General features: G+C 37.5%; 1 protein-coding gene across 3 annotated transcripts; it reads left to right on the top strand.

The window, feature by feature from the left end:
- The first annotated feature begins 7 nt into the window (after positions 1-7).
- Positions 8-27,935, top strand: LOC110023497 (replication protein A 32 kDa subunit A-like). Of its 3 annotated transcripts, none has more exons than XM_020722952.1 (10): positions 8-178; positions 270-365; positions 463-560; positions 648-689; positions 797-874; positions 25,501-25,579; positions 25,673-25,759; positions 25,844-25,926; positions 27,448-27,516; positions 27,599-27,935. In XM_020722952.1, exons 1-10 carry the CDS (start codon positions 83-85, stop codon positions 27,681-27,683), a joined length of 813 nt encoding a protein of 270 aa, XP_020578611.1. In that variant the 5' UTR covers positions 8-82; the 3' UTR covers positions 27,684-27,935. The 3 variants fall into 3 exon arrangements, with proteins under 3 accessions (XP_020578611.1, XP_020578610.1, XP_020578612.1); XM_020722951.1 differs by having other exon boundaries at positions 270-380; XM_020722953.1 differs by lacking the exon at positions 797-874 and having other exon boundaries at positions 270-380.
- Positions 27,936-27,998: the final 63 nt, after the last annotated feature.

Below are 27,998 nucleotides of genomic sequence, written 5' to 3'. Positions count from 1 at the left end.
GCGGGACATCTCACTTTTGTTCTCGCTCCGCGTTACGGTCTCGCGGATTTGATCTGTTGTAGCAGAGCCCAAGCAATCAGCCATGTTGTCTGCCGACCAGTTCGCCGGAGCCTCCCTATTCACCAGTGGCGTTTTCTTACCCTCCCAGTCCCTCGATTCCTCCATTTCTCCAACTAAGGTCTCACATCTATTCTCCCATCCTTGTTCTCTCCATCATTTTTCCGCATATCTCGAACCATTCTTATTGATCCATGGTTTTGCGATGGCAGAGTCGGGCCCCGCAGACTTTGATTCCCATAACGGTGAAGCAGCTCATAGAAGCCTATCATTCGAGTGAGGACAAATCCACCATTATCGTCGACGGGGTTGAGCTTGCCAACGTGATCTCCTTTTTTAAATGGATCATCGGCTCATCTTTTTTTCATCGCTTTGAGAACCCTAAAACTATCGTAGATATTTCAGATCAAGCTTGTGGGACTGGTGATGAACAGGATGGACAGGGACACCGAAGTATCGTTCACCGTCGATGATGGCACGGGACAGATTGATATTAGAAGATGGTGAGATAATCTTCTGGGGAGATGCTGTTCCATCCATTATTTTTAGGTTTTCGGGATGATATAAGCTTCTATGATGTATGTTTTAAGGGCTAACGAGAGTTCGGATGCGAGCGATTCTGCATTTATTCAGTAAGTGTTTTTTATATTTGTTTTTAACGCTTAATTAGTTATTTTATGCTTGCTTTTTTTTTTTTGTGATTTTTCGTTTTGTTAACTTTGTTTGAGCGATGATGAAGGAATGGGGTTTATGTGAAGGTCCATGGCCACTTGAGAGGATTTCAAGGCAAAAGACATGCTTTAGCCTTCTCAGTCCAGTATGCAGTTTCACTCTATTATCTTATATAGTGTTTATATTCCTGGAACTTTACCACCTTCTGTTCATTGTCCCAAAAAATTCTTTCATGGATGAATCACTTTTTTGGCAGTCATGTCCCTTATTAAGGGCTTTTAAATTACAGTATGTTTGATTTTTTCCTGTGAATCTTGTCAATAAATCTATCATTTGAAGATTGGTATCAGCACTTTACGAGAGTACTTTTTTTAGATAAATCAATTGTTTAGACATCACATTATTCATGAACTCTAATATGTCACAAGAAAATTTATTAGCTCAAGAATGACTCTTAATGCAAATTTGAGATCTCAGGGTTATTGACTTCAACAACTGATTTTCAGATTATCTAAACTTTATTTTTAGCGAACATATAATCAAGATGCTGTGATTAGGCAAGTTAAAACTAGTGAAACCAACAACAACTTATTTTTAGTCTAAATGAGCACAAATCATACATTCAAAAATATAAGTAAAGACTTCTCAAGGCCATTAGAGGGGGTCAAACATCCAAATTCTGTATTCTTGTAATTGAAATAAATGTCTTTATGAGCCAATTTTGAGAGTCCTAAATTTGCCCAATGATGAGATAATTAATGCATAGAAGTGTCTAAAAAAATATTAAATTGTCAGGTAGAGCAATTCAGACATTTCAATGGAGCGTCTCTGTTGGAAATGTATACAATGCTCTAAACAAAAGTATATAAATAAGCCATATTTTATATATTTATAGTGGAGCTTTTGGGTAGAGAATTCTGAAGCTATGAGCCTGTGGTCGCCATTTGGAATCCCAATAGATCACCTATGGCATTTGACACATTTAAACATTTCCTCACGCTTCTTTGATTGTTCCATCTTTTCTTTGATTATTAGGAGACTGCACTGACCAACTTCTAGCTCTTGACTTCCTACGTCATTGTTGTTAACTATCACTGCTTCCACAAAATATTTGATTTCAACAGCAAATGATGAACAACCTAAAATACACTATCTACTGTTTTCTATTAGTGACATTTAGGGCTGTAAAAATAGTTTGTTGTTCGTGAACTATTTGTGTTCGGTTCATTAAGTAGCTCATATTCGATTTGTTCGTTAAACAAATGAGCGGAACATGTACAAATTTTTTGAGCTTGATTTATAAACAAACCGGACACAAACAAATGTTTATTCAGTGTTTGGTGTTGAAATATAAACTTGATTTTAGTTGTTTAATTAAAGCTTAATTTCTAGAAGCATGTCTCATCTAGAAACTTATTCTAGAATATGTGGTAGACATGAAATTATTGTGTGGTAGGTATGAAATTATTTGTAACCATTATATTGGAATTGTAGTGGCATAATCCTAGCCATTAATTTAGGAGGTGCCACTAGTATAAATAGGAGTGAAGTTTTTGAGTTTGTATTAAACAAAGTAAAGATGATAAATAAAACTGAAGCTTATTCCATAAATTGTTAGTCATTGTCATATCCTAAAAGCTTCTTTATTCCAACAAAGTGGTATTAGAGCCTAAAAGTTCCTTTATAGAGCAATGACAAACAGTGACATGGTTTCCTTCCAAGTCCCGATGCTTAAGGAAATCATCTACGACAATTGGAGTATCAAGATGAAGACACTCCTTGGAGCGCATGATGTTTGGGAGGTTGTGGAGAAAGGCTACGATGAGCCAAACGACGAGTCCGCTCTATCCATAACACAAAAAGATAGCTTAAGAGACTTGCGAAAGAGAGACAAGAAGGCTCTCTTTCTCATTTATCAAGCTTTAGATGAATATGGTTTTGAGAAGATCTCAAGTGCTACTTTGGCCAAGCTAGCATGGAAGAAGCTCAAGGTCTTGTATAAGGGAGAAGAAAAGGTTCAAAAGGTACGACTTCAAACTTTAAGAAGTCAATTTAATGTTTTGCATATAAAAGAAGGCGAGTTGGTCTCCGATTACTTTTCTAGAGTCATTATCATTTCCAATCAACTAAAAAGAAATGAAGAGAAGTTAGAAGATGTGACTATCATGGAAAAGATTATTCGATCGTTAGATACAAAATTTAAAAGTATCACAACCATTATCGAAGAGACCAATGACTTACAAGCCATGACGATAGAGCAACTTCTGGGTTCATTGCAAGCTCATGAAGAAAAGAAGATGAATGAAAAGATTGCCGAACAACTTCTCAAGACGGATCTCCAAGCAACTCAGAAAGATGAAAGCTTCAACAATATTAGAAGCCAATATGGAAGATGTAGTGGACAAGAACGAGGTCATGCTAACAAGCAAGGATGGGGTACCAACAATAACTATGAGAAAGGAGAAAAATCTTCAAGAGGACGTGGTCGAGGGCGCTCAAACTCGATGTATGATAAATCTCAAATTAAGTGCTATAATTGTAACAAGTTCGGGCGTTATGCGAAAGAATGTAGAGCACCTAAGTACAAAGTTAATGAAAGAGTCAACTGCATAGAAGAAAAACGAGAAGAAGATGACACTCTACTTTTAGCATACAAGGACAATGAAAGAGGTAAAGATAGTACATGGTACCTGGACACCGGCGCAAGCAACCATATGTGCGGGAGATGAAGTATGTTCGTAAAGCTTGACAAATCAGTAAGCGACAATGTGTCTTTTGCAGATGAGTCCAAGATAGAGATTAAATGCAAATGTAACGTTCTCATCCGTCAGAAAAATGGGAAGCATTAATTTATTTCTAATGTTTACTTTGTGTCAAATATGAAGAGCAACATCTTGAGTTTAGGGCAATTTTTGGATTTTTGGAGAAAGGATATGTGGAGAAAGGATATGATATTCATTTGAAAGAAAATACTCTTTTTTTAAAAGACAATATCAGTAACTTGATTGTTAAGGTGTTAATGTCTAAAAATAGAATGTTCTTGCTCAACATTCAAAATGATATTGCCAAATGTCTTAAGACCTGTTATAAAGTTGCTTCTTGGCTCTGACATCTTCGATTTGGGCGTCTCAACTTCGGAGGGCTTGAATTACTTTCAAAGAAAGAGAAGGTGAGAGGATTACCTTGCATTAACCACCCTGATCAATTATGTGAAAGATGTTTACTCGGAAAGCACTTCAGGAAAAGCTTTTCAAGGGAGTTAAGTTCAAGAGCCCAAAAGTCTCTTGAGCTCATACATACAGATGTCTGCGGTCCAATAAAACTAAGTTCACTCGGTAAGAGCAACTATTTTCTTCTTTTCATAGATGATTTTTCACGAAAAATATGTGTATATTTCTTAAAACAAAAATTAGAGGTTTTTGGAATATTCAAGAAGTTTAAGGCAGATGTAGAGAAAGAGAGTGGTCTCAAGATCGGAGCTATGCAATCTGATCGAGGAGGAGAATTCACTTCAAAAGAATTTCAAGAATTCTGTGAAGCCAACGGAATACGTCGACTTTTAACTGTTCTAAGATCCCCCCCAATAAAATGGAATAGCGGAAAAGAAGAATAGAATCATCCTTAGCATGGTAAAGAGCATGCTAAAAAACAAGAGAATGCTGAAGGAGTTTTAGGCAGAAACGGTTGTATGTGCTGTTTATTTGGCTAACCGATCACAACAAGAAATGTGTTGGGAAAAATATCACAAGAAGCATGGAGTGGAAGGAAATCCTACATCTCTCATCTACGAGTTTTTGGATGCATAACTCATGTATACAAACCCGACGAGAAAAAAAGCTGGATGACAAGAGCGAGAAGTTCATTTTTATTGGTTACGACAACAACTCGAAAGACTACAAGTTATACAATCCAAATACAGGGAAGACAATAATCAGCAGAGATGTCATATTCGATGAAAAAGAAAAATGAGACTGGGGACTACATGATGAGGATTACAGTTTTTTCCCATACTTTCAAGAAGAAGACAGAACAACCAATGATCGAGTAAGCAAGAGAAAAACCTACTACTTCACAAACAACATTGACTACAAGTACTCAAAGTGACTCATCGTCATCAACTTTAAGAGAAAATTTAAGTGAAAGAGTACCGCGTTTTAGAAAATTAGAAGATCTTTATGAGGTAACTATGAATCAAAATAATCTTACTCTTTTTTGTCTCTTTGCTGGTTGTGAACCCATGAATTTCTAAGAAGTCATACAAAGCAAGAAATGGAAAGATGGAATAGATGAAGAAATCAAGGCAATCGAGAAGAACGACACATGGGAGCTAGCTTCACTTTCTAAAGGGCATAAGAAAATGATGTGAATTGGGTGTATAAAGCAAAAAAAAAAAATTTAAGAAAAAATTAAAATATACAAGACAAGATTGGTGACAAAAGGCTACAGTCAAAGAACAGACATAGACTATGATGAGATATTTGCCCCTGTTGCTCGATTATAAACTATTAGAGTAATTATCTTTTTGAGAACTCAAAATAAGTGGAGAATACATCAAATGGATGTAAAATCTGTATTCTTGAATAAAATACTTGAAGAAAAAGTCTACATTCAGTAGCCACCAGGATATAAAGTCAAAGGGCAAGAAAATATGATTCTAAAGCTAAAAATTTTCTATACGGGCTGAAGCAAGCACCAAGAACATGAAATAGCCGAATAGACAAGTATCTGCAAGAAAAAAGCTTCATGAAGTGTCCTTATGAACATGCTCTTTACATCCATAATGAAGATGAAAATCTCTTGATTGTTTGTTTGTATGTCGATGACTTGATATTCTTTGTCCAACTATGATCAGAGAAAAGAATTGATCCAACGATTTTCAAGAGTTTGGTTGAAAGTTTACGTTACTTGACATGCACAAGGCCTGATATTCTTTATGCTGTTGGATTTGTCAGTCGTTACATGGAGACTCTGACTGCTACCCACCTGAAGACTGCTAAAAGAACTATGCACTATATCAAAGGTACAAATGATTTTGGCTTACTTTACTCATAATCCAACAATTTCAAGATTGTAGGATATAACGACAGTGATTGGGCTGAAAACATGAATGATAGAAAGAACACTACAGGGTTCATGTTCTTCATAGGAGACACTGCTTTCATTTGGATGTCAAAAAAACAACCAATTGTCACTCTTTCAACTTACAAAGCAGAGTATATGACTGTAACTTCATGTGTTTGTCATGCAATTTAGCTTCGAAACCTATTAAAGGAGTTAAGTTTACCGCAAGAAGAGGCAATCAAAATTTGCATCGATAACAAGTCTGCAATAGCGCTAGCAAAGAAACCAGTTTTTCATGATAGAAGCAAACACATTGATATGCGCTATCACTACATCAGTGAATGCATCGAGAGAAAGGAGATACAAGTGCAATACGTGAAGTCTCAAGATCAAGTTGCAGATATTTTTACCAAGCCACTCAAGAGTGAAGACTTTATTAAAATGAGAAGATTACTTGAAGTCACAAAATCAAGTTTAAGAGGGGGTATCAAGTTTAAGAGGGGGTGTGAGGGGGTGTTGAAATAAAAATTTGATTTTAGTTGGTTAAATAAAACTTAATTTCTAGAAGCATGTCTCATCTAAAAACTTATTCTAGAATATGTGGTAGATATGAAATTATTGTGTGGTAGGTGTGGAAATTATTGTAAATTATTGTGTGGTAGGAAATTATTGTGTGGTAGGTGTGGAATTATTTGTAACAATTAGATTGGAATTATAGTGACACAATTTTAACCATTAATTTAGAAGGTGCCACTAGTATAAATAGGGATGAAGTCTTTGAGTTTGTATTAAACCAAATAAATGTGATAAATAAAAGTGAAACTTCTTTCATAAATTTTTAGCATTTGTCATATCCTAAAAGCTTCTTTATTCTAGCATTCGACTCATTTTGACTTGAAATAGTTAAATAATAAGATATTATGTGTTTCTTTTTTATATTAAAGTTTGATACAATATTTTAAGAATACTAACTTTTTTTAGTTTTTAAAAATTATTTGGATGATATAATTGTAAAATGAATTTAAATATAGGTGTTAGAGATGTAAACACATAAGACTTGGGCGTTATGTATGTAAAAGCCCATAATAATTTCTTGTCTTGCCCTGCCCCACTCTCCCACCTATTTGGTCTTGCTACCTAAAAATAAAGGTTTTTGGTGAGATATGTAAATACATGGGATTGAGTGGTATGCATGTAAATGTCCCTAAAAAATGAGTACTCAGCCAACCAAGGAGGGCCCGCAAATGCTTGTTTACACCTAGGGCTATAATTGAGCAGAGTTGAGTTGAGTTGAGTGTGCTTTGTTTTGGACTTGGCTTGATTAAATCATAAGTTGTTAATGTTTAGTTCGAACTTGAGACGAGCTTCAAAAATATGTTTATACTTGATTTTTTTGAAGTTTTTAATGTTCGTGCTTGATTTGTACTTGGCTTTTTATATCTTTGAAAAAACTAAAATTCAAATGAGCACTTAAATTTTTATATAAAATTAAATATCTGATTTGTACCTGATTTTTCATATAAAACTAATAAACAAGTTAAAAATTTAAATAAGTATTTGATTTTTTTTATATAAATTTATTAACAAATGATCTTACATATTTATATAAACAATTGAATAGATTTCAAATTAGCTTCTAACTTATTAATATCAAATAAATAAAATAATATATACGCTGTGAGTATTTTTGGTAATCAAATAACATAAATAACTACTAAAAAACTACTTCATTGAAATAAAAGATAATAAAGTTACATTGAATTTATGTGTATATTGATATTAAATCATAATATATCACTATTAAATATATTAGTTCTAGTTATTCAAATTTTATTTAAATCATAAAACTACTTCGTTGAAATTTTAAAAAAAATTCATTGAATTTATTTGTATATTGATATTTAATTATAATATATCAATATTAAATATATTATTAAATAAGTTTTTATTCAGATTTTATTCAAATAATATATTATATAAGCATAAAACAATTATCATGTTGCTTGTTGAACGCCAATGAGTTTGTTCATGAACATTAAGGAACGAATTGGACTTTTTTTAAATTTGGTTCATTTAAACTCCAAGTTTTTAAAAAATGCTCAAACTTGTTTATGTACTAGTTTGTACAAACATGATCGGGTATTAATCGAGCTAAGTTTGAGTTGCTCGTTAAGTGCATTGGTTCATTTATAGCCCTATTTACACCCCTGGGGACATCTCATGGGAGACGACCCATTATTGCTAATTAGACTTCTTGAATTATGTGGCTTCATAATATTTTCCTGTTAGTAGATTGAGGCCACCAGCTCGACCTGGGATGACAAAACTATGTGTTATTTTCTGGGTTGGCCATCTTTTTCCCTAACCCCATGCAATAGAAATAGATCCAATCAATAGAGGCGAGCATGATGATATCCTTAGACCTTAATTAAGAGTGTTCTCTATCACCACATGTGAGATTTAATTAATTGTGGAGGCTTGTGCACACTGGAGATTTTGATCACTAGTTCAGTTCAGTCTCTAAATTAAGCAATATGCAAATCTGCTGGAAATTAAAAAGCAATTTATCTTCCTTTAAAGAATTGATTGTTCAAGTCAGTCCATGTCCGTGTGTGATAAAGCAAAAATAGGGGACAGGAGAAAGAGGCAAGCAGCACACTTCGAGCCCACAAAATTCTTCAAGTTTCTAGGTAATGATGCGTGTATTTTTAAAACTAGTTGGAAAATCGTTTAAGTTTTCAATCGATTGGTTTGCCAGAAACATTATTGTCCTCTCTGTCCGACTCTACAAAAAAACTTACCATAATTAGCATTAATGAACTTCCTAGCCTTAGGATCCTGCACCTTCATTGGATTTTCCTTCATTTTAGGAGTTGTTGATGTTATCATAATTTCTCTCTGGACACTTATAACTAAAGTAGCAGCAATATTAGTCATCAAGGTTGACTCAAGTTTAATCTTTCCCGATGCATCATAAACAACTTTGCCCTCATTCAAACAAGATTTCTTTTGGTCAACTTGGAAAAAGATATTTAAAGTAGATCTTGTTTCATTTTGATAAGGGAATGAATAAAAGCTATGCTTATGATGTAGGAGAAAGCAGAAGAATTCGGAATGAGGATTCATTTTGAAACCGTATCTGATATACTAACTTTCAGAATGGAGTGAATGTGACCGTTGAATTACCCTAGGATTCAAATGACATATCAATTTTACAAATGCAACATTAGAAGACCATGATTGGCAAGCTATTAATCTTAGAAATTTTCACATTGTAAAGGCATCTTTTAGGAAATCCAAAGTTCTTGGCAAAGGCAACTCCTCTGGAGAACACGCAGTCTCTCGGGAAAGAATCATATCTATTTTAGATATTCTTGGGGAGGTCTAAAATGTCAGCTTTATTGTTTTTAATCAACAATGGCCTTACAAATCCCACGACAAAGAGAATGGTTGTCAGCAGAGAATGAACCTGCATGCATTACAGGATTAATTGCTATTTCAATTATAATATTAATTCAATTCACATTGACAATGACATGACATTAAATCTTTTTCAGATACTCTCGTGAGGATTTATCCAAAATTATTCAATAGGTTTAGAGATTAGAAGGATCATACTCTTATTCTTACTCTTATTAAAGAAATAGTTGCACTCTCTTTCCACATGGATGTGTCCCCGTAAGATTGGAGCACATAACCCTTGTGTTCGTGGTATTGCCTTACTCTTATATATTGTTGTTGTTCTAGACTCATAGAGTATCCTGAAGCTTTGTTCTTCCTTTCCCTTTACATTTCTGAACCCTAAGTTGTGAAATTGTTCTACTTCTAAGAGGGAGCTAATTTTGGCCATCAAAGGGTCTACTAGATCTATGAATGGGAAATTACCATAGCAAATGAGGTGAAAGGAAGATACATTAGAAAGCTTTTACTTTTGATTATTTTTTATTTGGGAGACGAGGGCTTAGAATATGTGTGAGAAATTGGAATTTCTCTATATGATGAAGTTACAGTTTGCATTTATTTGAAGCTATAAGTATTCACATTCATAAAAATACGGTGCATTGTTGCTAGATCATTTAGACTATTGTAATAAGTTTTTTTTGGATCAAGCAAATACTGATGTGAAGAATAATGAAGATCAAACTTTGATGTTGATATGCTATATATTACCCTTTTATGAATATATTGGTATCAACTTGCTGTATTAGAAAGATATAATTTTTATGATAAAGTTGAAGCTTTCTTTTTCATATAATGAATAGAGAAAGAACTTGAATGAAGAAAGCCCACTTGAAGGCTTATTTGTAAGGGCATGTAGAAGCTTGGACAATAGAAGGAATAAGGCGGTAGATCAAAACCAAAGCTTAAGACGAAATAATAGTGCCACTTTGGAAGAAATATTGACACTAGAAATTCAAAATTAGGTGGTTGGAAAACTAGCTCAATGAAAAATGCGATAACGAAGACAAATTTAGCTTTGAAGCAATATTAACTTGCAAAAGAGCAAATTGATGAGTCTGATCTAAAGGGTAGAATTTTTTATTGCTATGTTTCTTATGCTAAAATGAGATGTTTTTATTATGGATATTATTATTATATGATCCCACAAAAGGATTGATTTTCTTTTATTTATTTATGGTTATGAAATATATTTATTGTTAATAACACAACTTCTAAGATTGTTGGGACATGAATGGTTTGATTGAGTAGCCTAATGGAATTATGAGAAATTTAATAGGTTTTAGACATGTGCCAACTTTCAAGATTTTTATCAAGTATTTGAACTTTAATGGGTGTTAATAATAGATAAATGTGGATCATTGCGTGTTTTTACAATGTTTGAATGCTAAGAAGATCTATAACCTTTATTTCTTTGAGGAAATATAGTGACATGTAAAACGTTAGTTTTTCTTAGATGATTTGACTAAATCATTACACATGGGGCTTGGGCATATGTCAGGCATGCCCATTAGAATTGAACAAAAGAAATTTACTTCATAATTACAAGATTTAAACTTTGGAATTATGTGATAGTAGTATTTTGGGTAAGCATCAAAGATTAAAGTTCCATCCTGTAATTTATATGATTAAGGGTATTTTGACATACATCATTCTTTAAGTGTTGAATCCAATGGTGAATTTAGGTACATGTTTAGCTTGATAAAGATGGAATGCATAGCTTGAAAGAGGAAATGAAAGAGGATCAAGAGATTGAGAACTATAAATCGTTTGGAATTTTGTTCTTCTGAGTTGAAGAAAATTTTTCAAAGTAAACCATTACGAGACACAAGATTGTAGTGGCACAACTCGACACAATATATTAGAGGAAAGGGTGAATTTAACACTTTTAGAGAGGTCTACATGTATGTTATCTAATGCTATTTTGAGGACAAAAATTGGTTAATGGCTGTAAATATTGTATATTATCTGACAAATTTTCTCCTCATCACGATACAGTACCAGCAGCTTATCCTTTTCAGGCAGTGAAATAGAGACATGGAAAAGGAGAGGATGTGGGAGGTAGAGGTATGTGAGCATTGTGAGACATAGATCAAGAATTCTCTTGGCAAAACTTTTTTTTTTCTTAGGAGATTTTTTGCGTGAGAATAATTATTTTTATCTACTCTTTTGGCTTTCACTTCAGATAGGTTTCTCCATGATATGGTCAGATCTGCTCCACTCTTCTCATTAGTTTACTTGGAAGAGGATTTGGTTTTTGTTTGGTACTTTTATTTTGCATTCCTCTATATATTTTGATATTGAATCATTTGGGCTCCATTTCATGTGCATGTAGGTCATCCTTGGTTGAATCACACAAAATGTTTTTGTCTCTATGACTGTATTATTCAAGATCATATATTTTTTTGTGATAGTTTTTCTTCTTCTGAATTGATGCTATTTTTCTCTTTACCGGCCTTAAAAATAGTTGATTTAGGTCTCTCAGTGACAACAAAAATAGAATACTGTTAATATGCATATCCAGTTCAGGGAACCGTTGGTTAGCTATTATATTTTTTTATCATGATGATTGATTTTTCCTCCAATTCTATGTGTTATAACTTGATATTAAATCGATGCAATAAATAATGAAATAAGCAAAGGAAAGAACACAAATTTTACGTGAAAACCCCAAGATGAGAAAAACCACGGGTAGAGGAGGAGAATTCACTATATTAAATAAGAGCTTACAAGTAGAGAGTATCTTGCACAAAAGAGAAAAGGGATATTTATATTTTTAGTAATACCTCTTTAAAAGAAATAATTAAAAGAGAGTCAATAAAACAATAATACACGGATTGTAATTTAAAGATTATTATAAGCTTGATGTAACTGTCAAAGCCTTCAATCCGTGTGCTCATAGGTTTTTTCTAAAGCCACAAACCATGTGGTCATAATTTTCTTATGAGATGAAGCGGGACCCATAAAATTCAGGTCATAAATTTAGTAATCTCTACCTTCACATGAATTTCCAAAGATTGTAGACTATAGAACTTTCTTCACCTCCTCCACAAAGCTCTTATGATTAAAAATGAATATCAACAAAGTCCAAGCAATGCTCAAACTTGACTATTGGAAGTGCTTTAGTCATCATATCCGCAGGTTTGTCATGGGCATTGATCTTGCTCACAACAGTATAACCATGAGCGATAACTTCACGAATGAAGTGATAATGAACATCAATGTGCTTATTTCTCTCATGAAACATTTGATATTTGTTGAGATAAATAGTACTTTGACTATCACACATCAATGTGGTTATTTTTAAATCTTTACTAAGCTCTTTAAATAGACCTTTCAACCAGAGAGCTTCTTTGCAACTTCAGTAATTGCGTGTATTCAACTTCAATTGTAAATAGTGTCACTGTTGTCTGTAAAGTAGCATTCCAGTTAATCGCACAACCATCAATAGTAAAGACGTATCCTTTAAGTGATTTCCTTCCATAAAGATCTCCAAGAAAATCTAAATCACTATCTATAGTCCTCCTGAATTGCAAACAAACATCTTTTGTTACACATAGATACCTGAGAATCCACTGAACTATTTTTCAATGTTTTTTACCTGAAATATTCATATATCTACTAATTGCACCGATTGTATACGATAAATCTGGACGAGACTTATCATAACATACGTGAGAGATCCCACTGCATTGGAATATTAAACTTGAGATATATATTCAATCTCATCATTAGATTGTGAACACAAAGTTGATGAAAGTCTGAAATGCGCAACTAATAGAGTACTAACAAGCTTGACATTTTGCATATGAAATATATTCATTACTTTTTCAATGTAACCTTACTGACTTAGAAATAATTTACCTGCATATCTATCTCTCTGAGCCTCCATGCCAAATATTTTGTTTGCAACTCCTAAATTTTTTATTTGAAACTCACTGCTAAGTTGAGCTTTTAACGTCTTGATATCTTTTTTATCCTTAATAACTATCAGCATATCATCGAAATATAAGAGCAAGTAGATAAATGATCCATTATTATTTTTCTTAAAGTAAACACAATTATCACAATTACTCTTAAACTTATATGAACAATAATGAAAGAGTCAAATTTTTTATACTGCCTAGGAGGCTGTTTCAAGCTGTAAAGAGATTTTTTCAACAAACAAACATGGTTTTCTTTTTCTGTATCCATGAAATCATCAGACTACTACATGTAGATGTCCACTTTTTGCTCTCCTTGCAAAAATGCATTCTTTACATCTAACTGCTCAAGTTCAATATCATACTTAACAATAATCCTAAGTAAAGATTGAATTGATCTATGTTTGACAACCAGAGAAAACACACCTGATATTTGACTAATTTCCTTTGCAACAAGCCTAGCCTTATATCCGACATCTTCAACTCTTGTTGTACCTTCCTTCTTAAACACCCATTTGCAGCGAATAACTTTCTTACCTTGAGATAAATTTACTAAATCCCAAGTTCTATATTTATGTAGGGTTTCAATCTCCTCTTGCATAGTGATCATCTACTTATTCAATTGAATTCATAGCTTTCTTATAGTTAGAAGGTTCTTCAACACACTCAATACCTTCAATTACATTTAGCGCATAAGCGACCAAATTAGTCTCATCATTCCTATGAGACAACTTAATTTTTCTTCTTGTTCCATTCTTGGCAATAGAATACTGCGATAGTTGTTGCTGTGATGGTTGGAAAACAACATCATCATGAATATCTGAATTTAACTCAGACGCTATGCTCAAATATATCTGTATCAATCTGAAGTTCCACTTGTGTGCCAGACATTTCCTTATGATCAACATTTTTTTATTCTGTAGTAGATGCTGTATGTAACATGACAAAGTCATCAAATATAACATCTCTACTAATGATTACTTTCTTAGTTTCTCGCACCATAGCTTATAACCTTTAAGTCCAATTTTATGACAAAGAAATGCACGCGTTATAGATCTATGTTCTAATTTATCACTATTAGTATGAGTAAATGCGGGACATCAAAAATTTCTTAAATTAGAGGAATCTGTAGGTTTTCCTAACCAATTCGCTTGTGAAGTTTTCTTGCTAATAGCAATGAAAGGAGAGCAATTTACCAAGTAGCAAGTTGTAGAAGGAGCTTCAACCCAAATTGACTTAGGTAGCTTGGCATTGGAGAGTATCCAACGAACCTTCTCCATTGTAGTCCTGTTCATTCACTCTAACACACCATTTTTGATGAGGTGTGCCAGACTGTGAAGTCTCTTATAATTTCTTCTGATTTGCAAAAGACATTAATTCTATTGAACAAAACTCCAACCCATTATTAGTGCGAAGACGTTTGATCTGCTTTTCAGTTTGCTTCTCGATCATGATCTTCCATTCCTTAAATGCAGTAAAAATATCGCTCTTCTGTTTTAAGAATACCCAAAATTTTTTGGAGAAATCATCAATGAACCTCAACATATATATGACACCTCCTTCTGATGGTACTGTAGATGATCCTCAAAGGTCAGAATGTATGTAGCCAAAAATTCCATTAGTATTGTGAATAACAGTATTGAACTTGCTTTTATTTTCCAAATACACAATGTTCACAAAATTTCAATTTAATAGTTCTTTGACCATTTAGAACTCTCCTTCCACTTAGTTTAGACATCCCATTCTCACTCATATTCTCAAGGCGCATACGCCAGTCTGGTTGCTTCATCTTCTGACATGGAAGAAGTAGTAACTACTGCATCATCTACCACTATAGAGCCTTGCATGGCACATATCCTTGCAGTCTTCTTCTTTCCCTTCATCATAATAAGAGATCATTTGCTTACCTTCAAAACTCCACATTTACCAAAGTATTTATACCCATGAGCATCGAGAGCACTTACAAAGAAATTATATTCCTTTTTAGATCTGGGACATGTCTCACATCTCCAAGTGTTTGGATGACTCTATCAAACATCTTGATTCTAATAGTTCTGACACGGATTAAATTACAAGGAGTATTATTACCCTTTAATATGGTATCCTTTGACATTGTTTCGTATGTTGAAAACCAATCCCTATTGAGATACATGAATCGTGAAAGCTGAATCAAGAACTCAATCATTACAACGTTCTCCGCAAAGATAACTAGGAGTTCACCATCATTAATAGCTTCTTCAACAACACCAACTTCACCAGAATGATATGATTGTTCGTCCTTCTGATTTAAAGTTGCTTTCTTATGTTGGTTCCGCGATTTGTATCATTCAGATTTGATGTGTCATTTTTTCTTATAATAATTGTATATATTATCCTTATTTCTGGATTTTGATCTACTATTTGTATCAGCACCTGAACTCCTCTCTTGAGCTCTACCTCGAACGACGAGACATTCTCCTTAAGCAACAAGTTCATTTATAAGTTGTTTCATCTTCTCCTTTGAAAGTAAAACATCATATACTTCGTAAGTGTGTCTCTCGCCCATATAAGATGGTATCTCTAAATGTTGTATATGATGAAGACAGTGAGATTAACAAGATTAATGCAAAATCTTCTTTTTCATACTTAACTTCCAAGACTTCCAAATCAAAGACAATTTTCTTAAAAACAGTTGAGTGATCTATAACACATCCTTTGGTCATTCTATGAGAGTGCGAATACTGCTTGAAGTGCAATTTACTGGTCAGACTTTTCGTGATGAGCAATTGCTCTAGTTTGAGCCATGACGCAACAATGGTCTTCTCCTTCAGTACATTGTGTAGAATCTAATTTGATAGATACAAATGAATTTGAGAAAAAAGTATTTTGATTTTTACGTTGCTTCTCCTCCAACATTTTTAATGAGGGCATCTTTTCGAATTCAAGTAGCGCATCATCTAAATCCATCTGCGCTAAGATTGTTCGCATCTTAACATGCCAAAGAGAAAATCTGGTGTTGGGATATAAAAGAGGGATGACATATTTTACCGTTGCCATCGTTGAAATCAAGTCTGGCTCTGATGGAACTTGTTATAACTTGATATTAAATCGATGTAACAAATAATGAACTAAGCAAAAGAAATAACACGTAGATTTTATGTGGAAAGCCCAAAATGGAAAATTTAGGCTTAGAGGAGGAGAATTCACTATATCAAGTAAAGGATTACTGATGGAGAATGTCTTGCATAAAATAGAAGAGGGGTGTTCATAGTTTTAGTAATTACCCTATAAAGGAAATAATTATCTTCGCTAAAAACAGCTACGTCGGAACCATGAGAACTAACTACAAACACAGAAAAGTACTAAAAAACCTCTTTCTTCATTGCTTCATCAGTAGTATAAAATGCTTCAGAGGGAACAAGCTCCTGCTCTGAGCTCATATCAAGAGAAAAAAGAAAAGGGAGTACATTAACAACACAAACTGCAGTAGAAGTAGTAGCAGAAGTAGCTGGAACGACTGTAACGACTTTGGTTGATCCTCGTGCAGAAGGCTTATCCAGGTACGACTCTGTGATTTCTCTCTCCTGCCTGATAGCGGGCTTTGAGACAATTTTTGAAAACATAGCAATCCTTAAGTACATGACCCAAGTGCCTATGGTAGGGATTGGGAAGCTGCATTCCCTGTTTGAGGAGATTTTTGAAGATCCTTTTGACGCAATCTCTTTTGAAAGAATATGACCGATATTTCTTTTGATCTGAGACACTTTTGAGAAGAGGGGTGAGCTTGCTCTGCGGACAGGACAAACCTTTTTAGCCTACCATCGACTGTCGTCAAGGCTAAGCTCTCTTCCCTCCTCCTTAAAGGGAAGGCTGAAAATGATTTTTTGCCTTTAGCTCTATCATCCAATTTTAACATTAGAGATTTTATGCTGTTCTGCAAGCTGATCACTCTTTCTATAAAGACTTCAAAGATTTTGATGGGGGTGATCTTGAGCAAAACATAGATCAGACCCTTGATTTTGCCCATAATGAGCGCGACGGCGTGCTGCTCTTAAAGAAGTGGCTCGTACTTCATGCTCAAGTTGCGCCATCAAATAATGAAGTCTATTAAGGGCTCGTTAGCTTCCTGCTGAGATAAGATTAGGTCGCTCAAAGTGGCTTGGTGATATGCCCCAGCGAAGCATTTTAAGAAAGCATCTTCTAGTTTGGAGAACGTTTTGAAGGTACTGTTTGGCAAATTGGCATACCACTCAAAAGCAAACCCTCCTAAACTAGTAACGAAAAGGTAGAGGAGTAAGGCATCTTTATTTCCGATGTTGAAGCACAACGCCCGAAACTGAGCGATGTGTTGGTGAGGATTCCCAACTCCCTCGAAAGGATTGAAACGCGGAGGAACGAAACTTGGAGGATACGTTATGTATTCGTATGCCTCGGGGTAGGGCCTGCCTCGACGCACTATGGTCTCTCCCTGCTGGGTTGTTAGGGTGGCTCTTACTTTTGCATCTATTAAAGACTATAGATGCGAGTCGGACTGTGCTTTGCTCATTTTGAGAAATATCAGAAGAGGTAGCACGAACAAGTCTTGTCGGTTTAGGCGGCGCGACGAGCGTCACTAAACGTATCTTTACCTGTGTCGGAGGTGAGGCTACGTCGGACCCAGCCTGGTCGGCCTGTAACACAACAATTTGTGCAGTGATGATTGCTATCTGACCCTGTAGAAGGGTGATAGTTTCTTCGGGAGTAGGGCCCCCTTAATCAATCACAGGGGCGTTCTGAACCTCTACGGGCTCATGACGGTCAGCCTCTTTGAGGTCATGTGACAAATCGTTGGTAGAAGATCTTTGACCTCGAGTGGTTACTACAAAACCATGATGCTTTGCCATCTCAAGGTCATGAAGATCCTCTCCGAGGAGATCATTCTCTTCAAGGAGGTTGTCAGGAACATCAGAGAATCCACTAAACAAGTTTTCCTCAGGATTGAACTTGGGCCCACCCTCGGGTATCCCAAGGTAGCTTTAAGCTGCGATCAATTGGAAGAGAGACTTGTCTCGAAACCGAGACATTAGCCCCCGTAACAGGAGGTGAAACTGCAAGAGGTACAACAGTGGAGTTCTTTCGGACCCAACTCTCCTCGGGTGGGCGATAGCCCTTTCTCAAATATGAATGCGAGGAGTATCGGTGGGGGTGCGCCCCGGATCTCGCCTCTCTACCAAAAACAGTAGAAGCAGGATACTGACTCAAAGTAGGAGAACAGTAAGAAAACAAACCCTTATTTTTATTATCATTAATAGAAAGAGCTGCATCCATCGCTGCTATAGAAGTGGTGGTAAAAGGAACAAAGCTAAGCTCTGGGATAGCCCCGTCAAACTCCATATTTGAAGCCTCTCGGGACTCCTGAATGGCCTCGACGATTTGTACTACGGAACGCAAGGACCTCGAACTCGTAGCGGACCGACATGCGGACCCCGGTCTCCTGCTACGAGGATGTCGTGGGAGAGAAGCGGTGGAGAGTTGCTCCATGACTTGTTCAGACGTCTCTTAAACCTGAGCCACGAACTTCTCCCTAGCGACTGGACCCTGTCCTATCATGGAGGTAACTGCTTCGACGATTTTCTTTGTCAGAAAATTCGTAGCAGCACTATCAAGGTGGACAGTGGGTTGCAAAGAACTCGTGTCACGAGACAAGGAACACCTCCTAGCAATTCTGGCGGGAACGTAGTCTACGCAACCAGAAAGAACAACGAACTGATTCTCACCCAAGGGAGTCGAGGACTCTACCTGAGCTGGAACCGAAACTGTAGGAAGGACCTGCTGTTGGATCTGTAACAAACCTGTTTCTGGTCCTCCGGGCCCTCCTGCCCAACTTCGGAGCGGGAGCAGCCTCAGAGGGACTCGATGCGACAGACGTCAGACCCGCAACAGGGACAAATGTAACGACAACAGTGTCGCGTGAAGACTCACCTGCTGAAGGCAGGGACAACCGTAAAAAAATGGTGGAACGGCTCGACAGCCTAGAGAAGACTGAAGGGCGCTGCGACACCTCGCCATCGGGCGCTGCCCTCTTCTTCTCAGGAGAGGCAGACTCGACGCAAGTTACCGCAGTCGGAATAGCTCGACATGCACGACTCCCCTTTCGAGGGGGAGGGCACAAAGCAGACGCCTTAGCAGGCGTAGGATTACCTATGGTAATCCGAACAGGGTGCTCGAAAGAACCGAAGATGATAGTGCCCTCGGGAGCACTGAAAACACTATGGGAAAAAGAGTGTGTTTCCCTTGGCAGTAGCAATCGTAACCGTCTTTTTGCTCGTCATGTCTGTCAAGCAGAAAGACATAACGATTACAAAATAGAACAGTCGAAGAAAACAATCAAAACAAAGTACAACGACATCGATGCATGCGAAAATGCAGCGACCGACCTGTCGAGGGTACAAAAAGAGATGAAAGTGCTCCAAGTTGCTAACCATAGCAACTGAAACACGGATCTGAAATCCAAGGTCTAACTAGACACGACAGTGGAGCTTCAACGAGAAAGAAGCTAGGTCACCAAAAAGACAAGCAAAACCCCTTTAGAAGGAGAGAACACACTGCTCCCGGCGGCTCCACAGAAGAGGCACATACACTCAAATAGACAACTCCACATATGACACGAGGTAGAATCTTCCCCGTAGGAGTTGTTCTTGCAGATATACTAGAATCCGTAAGATCAAAACTCCCGTGGTGTAGAGAAAACCTCATCTTAGCGGAGTCACCATTTTGTTTTCGTTCGTTTTTTTCTCTTTTATTTTAAAAGGAGTCGTCAGCCTGTCAATCGTCATATACTTCCCCTTTCCGAATAAATCTATTTTCCGAGTCATGAATGACCTAAAAAAGAGAGGAACCAGAAAAGATTGACATACGACAAAACAACAAACAAGAGAAAACACAAAACGTGGAGAGCCTACGTGTGATAAACCTCGCAATGATAGGTTAAGAGTATCTGCCCAAACAAGATCAGGTGAAAGCACCTTAAACCGATATCCGCGAAAGAATATCTACGTAGACTACCATAACCAGAGATTCAGGTGTAGGTGCCTGTTCTAGGGCCATGAATGTTCCTAAGGGGACATATCCCACTTAATTAATTAATTCTTGGGGGTTTCCCATGAAAACTCTTGATCCAAAGGGGGTTTTGCTTACCTGAAAAATGACAACTAGCACAGGGTCATCAAGGGAGGTTATCTCGTAGGGGAAGTGCTCCGATGCTTCAAGGCTCTCGCTAAACCACAGGGTAAAAAACGAGTCTCTCGTGGTCCCCACATGGATAGCGGACTCATCAGCATACAAAACCTACGAAATAACCGTATCATCCCGACGTGAAGTTCCGATACGTCAAAGCACATCCGAACCGTAAGGGCAGAGGACAATTCGTCGTATTCCAAACTGACGGCAGCTCATCAGTCATCAGACCATCAGGATGATGCCAACAAAGACAAAAGAAGAGACAAGGCTTAATAGGGTTAGTCGAAAGGTAGGGAATAGTAGTCCTAAGAGGTAGAGGTAACCGGGTCGAGGTACCACAGACCCGTCATCCCAAACCATTAGGACTCTAAGTCTACCTGATTGTGAAGGTAGTCGACCCAACACAACCTGGGATCTCCGGTCACCAATCCGTGAATTGCGTCGTCCACGGGAACCTCGGTAGCCCTAAGGTCAAAGAAACGAAACTCTATCCTATGACTATCAGTTGGAACTCAAAGAAGTGAGACTTATACCCTCCGAAGTGGCGAGGATGCATCGGGAAAGAAAAGAAAGTGGAGGTTCAGCTGCAAAGCTGGAAACGTTTCAAACAAAAGGCCTTACACTCCGTCTGGGTCGGGGAGCCTTCTAACACCCTAGGCGCACCAGACAACCACCTAAAAAAAGATATGCTGGGTCAATCAGGTTGAAGAAGCACGGGGGCTCTTCGGGACATACAAATATGATTGCAGTAATCTAGAGCGCGGTTCTTAAGTTTTGTGGAGACCCTATTAATATATGCAGAAAAGTAAATGTTGCAATTTTTAAATCATGAATACTTTAATCCTAAATTTTAATTATCTTGATTATTTTATTTAGGATTTTTAAGTAGAAAAATTAGGAGTTTAAGTCATAATGAGCCTATGTTACGTCGTGAAATCCCATATACACAAAAAAAAAATAATATAAAACGCTCCAACATGCGAAGACACACGAGAAGAGAGAAAAAGAAAACACCTAAAAAAAATATTTAAACAGGCCAAATGCCGCTGAACCGGCAACATAATCCAGTGAAAACGGTAAAAGCAACCGGACTCCGCATATACATGCCCGGTCCTAAGTCTATACAATAATGTAAAATTCGGACTTAAGGTATGGGAGACGAGCTGCTGCTCCTGGTCCTAGTCACACGGTTCGACGCGTCATTCGCCTCGAAACCTGTACCTTATTTCCGATACAGACTCTTCTAGGATTCTATCAAATACATTTGAAAAAGAAAATAAAGACTCGACCTGCAGAAAACAAATGTTAGCGGTCATGCCATACATCTCAAAATAACAAACCATGTCTTATAATTGGGGGAGCTAAAGAGCACCTGCAAGTAAATGATTAGAAATAATTACATGATCTCCCATAATAACCCTGTGTGAATATGTATAAGTAGACACAATATTTGCAGAAGATCGTCCTAACATACTATCACATACAAGAGAGCATGCAAACACACCGAAAAAGCAAGCCGAAAAAGCAAGAAGGTGAAGGTGACACATGGCTAGCACAAAACAATACATCACACAACAATAGCCAGATGTGTCGAAAAATACTACATAACACTCTAAATCCTAACCTAGCACACCATCTAACGAAAAATGCATCAACCTAATATCTAAGTGCGGGGTGAGTATGGGTGTGGTATGACTTTGAGGTCGTCATACCGACCACATCCTAAGGATCCAATGAATCTAAAAGGTGTCACGAAAGGAGTTGGCACAAGTTAGATCCGTTGGATTCTTAGCACAATCATACTCATGTCAGTCCCGATGAGTTAACTCGGTTAACTCGCACTCATCGGGATCAACCCGACTAGCAATGCTCGTTAAGACATCGCGACCAACACGGGAGTCACTCTTCTAACGGGTTTGACTCACTATCCATGTGAACATGCAAATGCGAATGAATAATCAAAACATATAAGAGATGAGTGTATCATGGGGCAGGGCCTCGAACAAAGGTGGACGTACCGTAGTGGCAGCGGTCCCAGGAGGTATGCCGAAGCGATAGTGACCCAACGAGATGGGCATGTCATAGTGACAGCGACCCGAAGAGGTTAGCATGTCGTGGTGTTAGTGGCCCTAAGAGGTGTGCTCATAGGGCAATGACCTGTAAAGGGTAGGCTTGCCGTGGCGGCATGGGCTCGAAGAGAATGTACAATTCAAACATATGACTATAATTATGCAAACATACAGATGTAAGACGAGAGCAATAATGCAATCATATATATGCACTACAATATGCAAAAATGCAAACACACATGCAAGACAGTATGGTGGTGCAAGTAATTGATCAGCCGGATCAAGGCATCCAGTCGAGCCAGAGTGTCGTGCCAACCGGCTCGGGAGAGCCGACTGAAGCGAAGTGAAATGCTCGCCAGGCCGATGCGGCTGGTCAGAGCGAAGTAAAGTGTTCTACCGGCCGCCGAAGTGGAGAGCTCGTCGGGTCGGGGCGACTGCGTGAAATGCAAAATGCAACATGCAAACAACCACATGTAATAGGGAGTCATCCCCGTGCTAACGATCTCACCGGAAAAGCTAGGGTCAACATATAGAAAAATGACGATTGCTGCCTTCGCTTTAGCGAGGCGGGTGGGGAACTTCTTCCCGGATCTCCAAGGGGGAAGTTCTCCGTCTTGTCGTGAAATGGACTAGCGACGACGCTTTTCTAGATTTCACGACACCTCTGAGTTTTACAAAATGAGTTAATAACTCGCATTTTCTCATTTCGCAAAGTCCTACAATTCGATCTTTCTAACAAGACTGGAGCAAATAAAATAAAGGGGAGCGAAAGATGTTCCAACCCTTAGGATTTTGTTTTGTGCTAAGGCTAGCAGTCAAATAGGATTCACTTTGTTATCGTAGGGGACTTGGTTGCGTAAGGAGAATCCTAACCTAAATGCCACCTCTAGTAAAACAAGTAATCCATCACACAGATGTGTCGTCGCGCCGGCACTCGCCGACGCACGCACCTCGTGCGGGCGATCGAACCCGCACGCCTAATGCCGCTACAATCTAGGGCTAGCTAGGAAGTACAAGTACAAATGGGAAGAGGATTTATATCGTCGCGCGGTTTGCACGAAGCCCAATGAAGTCTGGGATCTTTTTGCACGCGGTCCAAGACTCTTACACCCCTTCGGACAGCGGCAAGATTCGCTGTCCAGCAATGTCTGGATGCTTCGGCGAGCCGTTTGGTTTCCGGAAAAGCGAGGGGACGAGGTGGCGGTGGTGGAATGCCGGTAGCACGCAATCGGAACGAGAAAAGCAAGAAGAAATGCACAAAATCTGGGCTGCATGCTGGAACGAGGTTGGTTCGTCACGAAAACGATGCCGAAAAGGAGGTAGGCCGGCTAGGTGTGGCCGGCGAGGAGGAGAGGCCGAAAGATGACCGGCTAAAAAGAAGGAGATTTTCCGAAAGTGGTGGAGGCGGGCTGTAGATGGAGTAGCCTGATAGCGAAGGACAGCTCGACGAGGTCGGCACCTCCGACGGCCGAGAAATGCGCCGACGAAGTTTTCTAGCGAAGGCGAGACCGGGACGTGAGGTTGACTGAAGAGGGGAGGCTCCGGCGAGCGGCTGTACGACGGGATCTGCTGCGGGGAAGGTCCGGCGCCTGGAGATGCCGGCGTGGAGGGAAATCTGGCGGCGAGCTCGGGACGACGATGCTCGGTCTCGCGGACGACTGGCGCCTGGTTCGTGCGATAGATAAGAGAGGAGGGAGATGCGTGGGTTTTATATTATAACGATAATAATATATATTATATATTATATTATATTATAATAATAATATTTATATTATTATAATTATTGTTCACGTATTTTTCAACCGTTTACGTTCTCGCGGCGAGGTGGGTGTCCTTTCTGACTAAAGTCGATGTTACTGACGCATCTGCGCAATTCTTTTTGCCGTTCGGGGTCGTCTGGACCACTTTTTTGAACTATCAGGTCAAAAATGATAATTTTCATATTTTTTAATTCATCTGTGAAATCGTGGCGTAATGGATGTCCTACTTAGTTAGAATCGACAATTCAGACACGCTCGCGCGGCCTATTTTGTCATCCGGGGTCTTTTGAGGCCGCTTGGACCACCTTTTCAGCAATCGGGTTAAAAAACAATAATTCACCCATTTTAGGCTCACCCGCAAAGTCGTAGCGAACTGAATGTCCACCAAGTAAAATCGACATTCCGGACGTGATCGCGCAGTCTGTTTCATTGTCCGGGCTCACTAGAGATCGGGCCAATTTGAGCCAATTTTCACGCGCAGCATGAAATAATATTTTTTCGCCCTGATCGGAGTCGTCCGACGTACCAAATGCCGACCGACCTTCGCCTAAGAGAAAACCTAAATCTAGCAAAATGATCCTGGCAACACGCCTCTCAACACTCACCGAAAGGTCTCAAGTAGGTGTTTAAACTACCAAATGGCTATGGACATACCATAAGCTATCCTTGGTCATGCAGGTGGACACCCTACATTCGTGACATCAAAAATTGATGCCAACAAATTAAAAGAGAGTCAATAAAGCAATATCACACTGATTGCAATCTAATGACTATTATAAACTTGCTCTAACAGTCAAAACCTTCATCCGTGCGCTCACAATTTTCTTCTGAAGCCACAATCCGTGTGGTTATGAGATGAAGCAAGACCCACAAAATTTGGTTCATAAATTTAGCAGTATAAGGGTTAGTTTGAATTGTATATATATTTGTTGTTTGCTTTATAAAAATTTAGAGAGTTTATTCCTTCCAATATCAACAAAAGCATGCTTTGAAACTTGAATTTACTGGATTCTATCATTTTGCTAGGTACAATTTGAGATTACTATTGATTTTTAAACCTCAAAAACACTTTTAGAATTCCCAAAAACTGATTAATGGTCAATTTCATAATGAGTGAATAAAATCATCAATTTTGAAAGCATCCTTTCTATTTACAATCAACCACTTGAGTCCTAAAGATGGAATGCCTGTAGCTGATGCCATTTAGAATTGATTTCTGCTATTTCCTTGTCTTAATCTCACGTAATTTCATTGCTTATTTTTAATCCTATTTGACTTCAATATGCATGTCCTTATTTTCAGGCCATTAACGGATTTCAATGATATTGTACTCCACTTTGTTGAGTGCATACATTTACATCTGTGGCACGTCAGATTGAAGGTATTGTCATCTTTTGGAGGTTTCAACCACAGTTGTTATCTTTAATGGACATACACTTATGCACTTTATTAAATTAGAATTCCGATTTAACAGGGCGACACAGTCCGAACGCAGATGATTATTAATACAGGCACACAGTTCCCAAATGGAAGAGACTACCTTGCGCATTTCCCGAACCAAGTTTTGTAGCTACAGAATTTATTTATATCTCCTCATGAATGAATGATTAGCATCAATGATCTAATAATATCCTCTTTTTTCTAGTTTGTGGCTCACTCAACCGTGGATGGATCAGGAAAAGATGTATACAGTTTGGTTTTCAGAGTGTTCCAGGAACCAGCTATCCTGTGAGTTATATTTAGCTAATAATTTGTCATACATATTCGGTTGGAATGCATAACTTGCTAAGATCAATGGAAGTTTGCCTTTTTCTCTGCATGTTTACTCAGGGTTCCTTTCTCTTTTCAGAATCTACTGGTTTTGGATATTGATTTAGTAATATTATTTTGAGGATTGTCATTGTTTGTGGCTTGGCTAAATTACTATTAAACCACTCTTTTGCCCTTAAACAAACGTGTAGCTAGTTTGTATCAATTGGCGGTGCTATCGGTACACTACCTGTTCCTCCCTTACCTGTTTGATATAAATCATAATGGGGTATTTTTAGTAAATATCAAATACTTTCTGATCTATTTTCTAATTCAAAGTAGTCATTTTAATGTTAAACAAAAATTGCATAAAAAGATATAACGAATGGCGATTGTTCAGGGGCCTTGAGAGATCACTTTTGATATTGATATTTATTTTTTATTTTTATTTTGCTTTGTATATATTTTGCTTGAAAAAAAAATATGCTTGATATGTTCTAATATGTTTATTTATTTTAAAGAACACTCAAAATAAATTTTAGTTCTTTTGAATGTTTTTAAACAAGCTAATTTTCCTTAAAAAATAAAAAAATAAAAACAGGCCAAAAAAATACACAAAATAAATATGTATTTAAAATAAAAAACAATTAACAAAAATGATTAGTTAAACCCCTGAGGAGGTAAATAATAATTACCAATAGAAAATAGTCATTACAAACATTTCTTCCACTAATTGTTCACCCTTTATCTTTCCTTCTGGTTTTTGTGTTTTCTATAGCATCCAGGATTCAAACATAATGAACTTGATTTCTTCCTTTGCGATATCTATATCTATTGAGGAATTAAGGAAAAGAAATTGCAAGAATCATAGAAATCAAGGAAAAAACATAGAGATTTAACGAGGTTCGGCAATTTGCCTAAGTCTTCGGGAGCAGAGCTGCGGCTTCTTTAGATTTCACAAAAAAAGAGTACAAATCCCATTTAGGGTTACAATACAATATATATATATATATAATCCTGGGGCGCACTCCCAACCCACATAACAAACCCCCCCACAATTGAACAGATGCTTCTGCTACGCTCGCTCCCTTGCTTCACTCTGCTGGCTCGTTCCGTTCCGCTCCAACATCTGTCCCTTATCAATATCTCTCTTCAACTTCATCAGCAGAGTATATTTTTATTCATTTATTTATTTTTTGTTACAAACCATCACTTTGCTAAATTGCGATAAATATGGAAAGCCTCAATAAATTTAGTAGCTGCTCTGCCGGACATATCATGTCCCACACCAGTCAATGCTGCAAAATATTCAGCCACATAAACTCACAAATTGGTTAGTAATTGGATACTGGATTCATTTCGTACTTGCAATCAGTTAAATGTGCGTGTTTATATTAGTTCTGGATCTGCCCCAAATCATCCCCAGATTTCTTAATAGGCCTCATTTGATTGTTAAGACTTGTATAATATATGCTGTAACTGAAATCTCTTTTGCCGCAGTGCCAGTGAACATGGGTTGCATGTTGATGAACTGTTCAGAAGGCTGAATTTACCGAAGAATCAAATCATGTATATATATATTTTATACATCCGTCCCTACTTTCTCTATTCATGACCTTTGGGCTCTGCATGACAAAGTTTTCATTTTTAGGGATGCAATAAACTACCTTGTCGATGTGGGCCGCATTTACTCAACCGTGGATGAGTATCACTTTAAGTCTGCAATTAATTGCTAATATGCTAACCCAGCTGGTCTCTTAAATGGCACAGAAAAACTGAAACGAAAATATGCTGTTGTAGCCATGCTGTGATGCTGAACTTTATTATTTGTTCCTATAGGCGTCTCTGCTCTCTTACAAGTTGCAACGCAGATTATTGGTAATGTATAAAGTTCTACTGACGTTAAATAGAGTTGTTACTTTGCTCGTAGCTTTTACATGTCAATATTCTATAGTTTACAGGATGATTTAAGCGTGCATTTATGAGCATTTGCCTACTAAAGTTTTGTGAAATCTACATTCTGAGCACACAATTCTTATGTATTTTCACAT

Source organism: Phalaenopsis equestris, unplaced genomic scaffold (genome assembly GCF_001263595.1).
Source record: "Phalaenopsis equestris unplaced genomic scaffold, ASM126359v1 Scaffold000224, whole genome shotgun sequence".
In the NCBI taxonomy this organism is placed as follows: Eukaryota; Viridiplantae; Streptophyta; class Magnoliopsida; order Asparagales; family Orchidaceae; genus Phalaenopsis; species Phalaenopsis equestris.
This window is presented reverse-complemented; position numbering and strand designations above follow the sequence as displayed.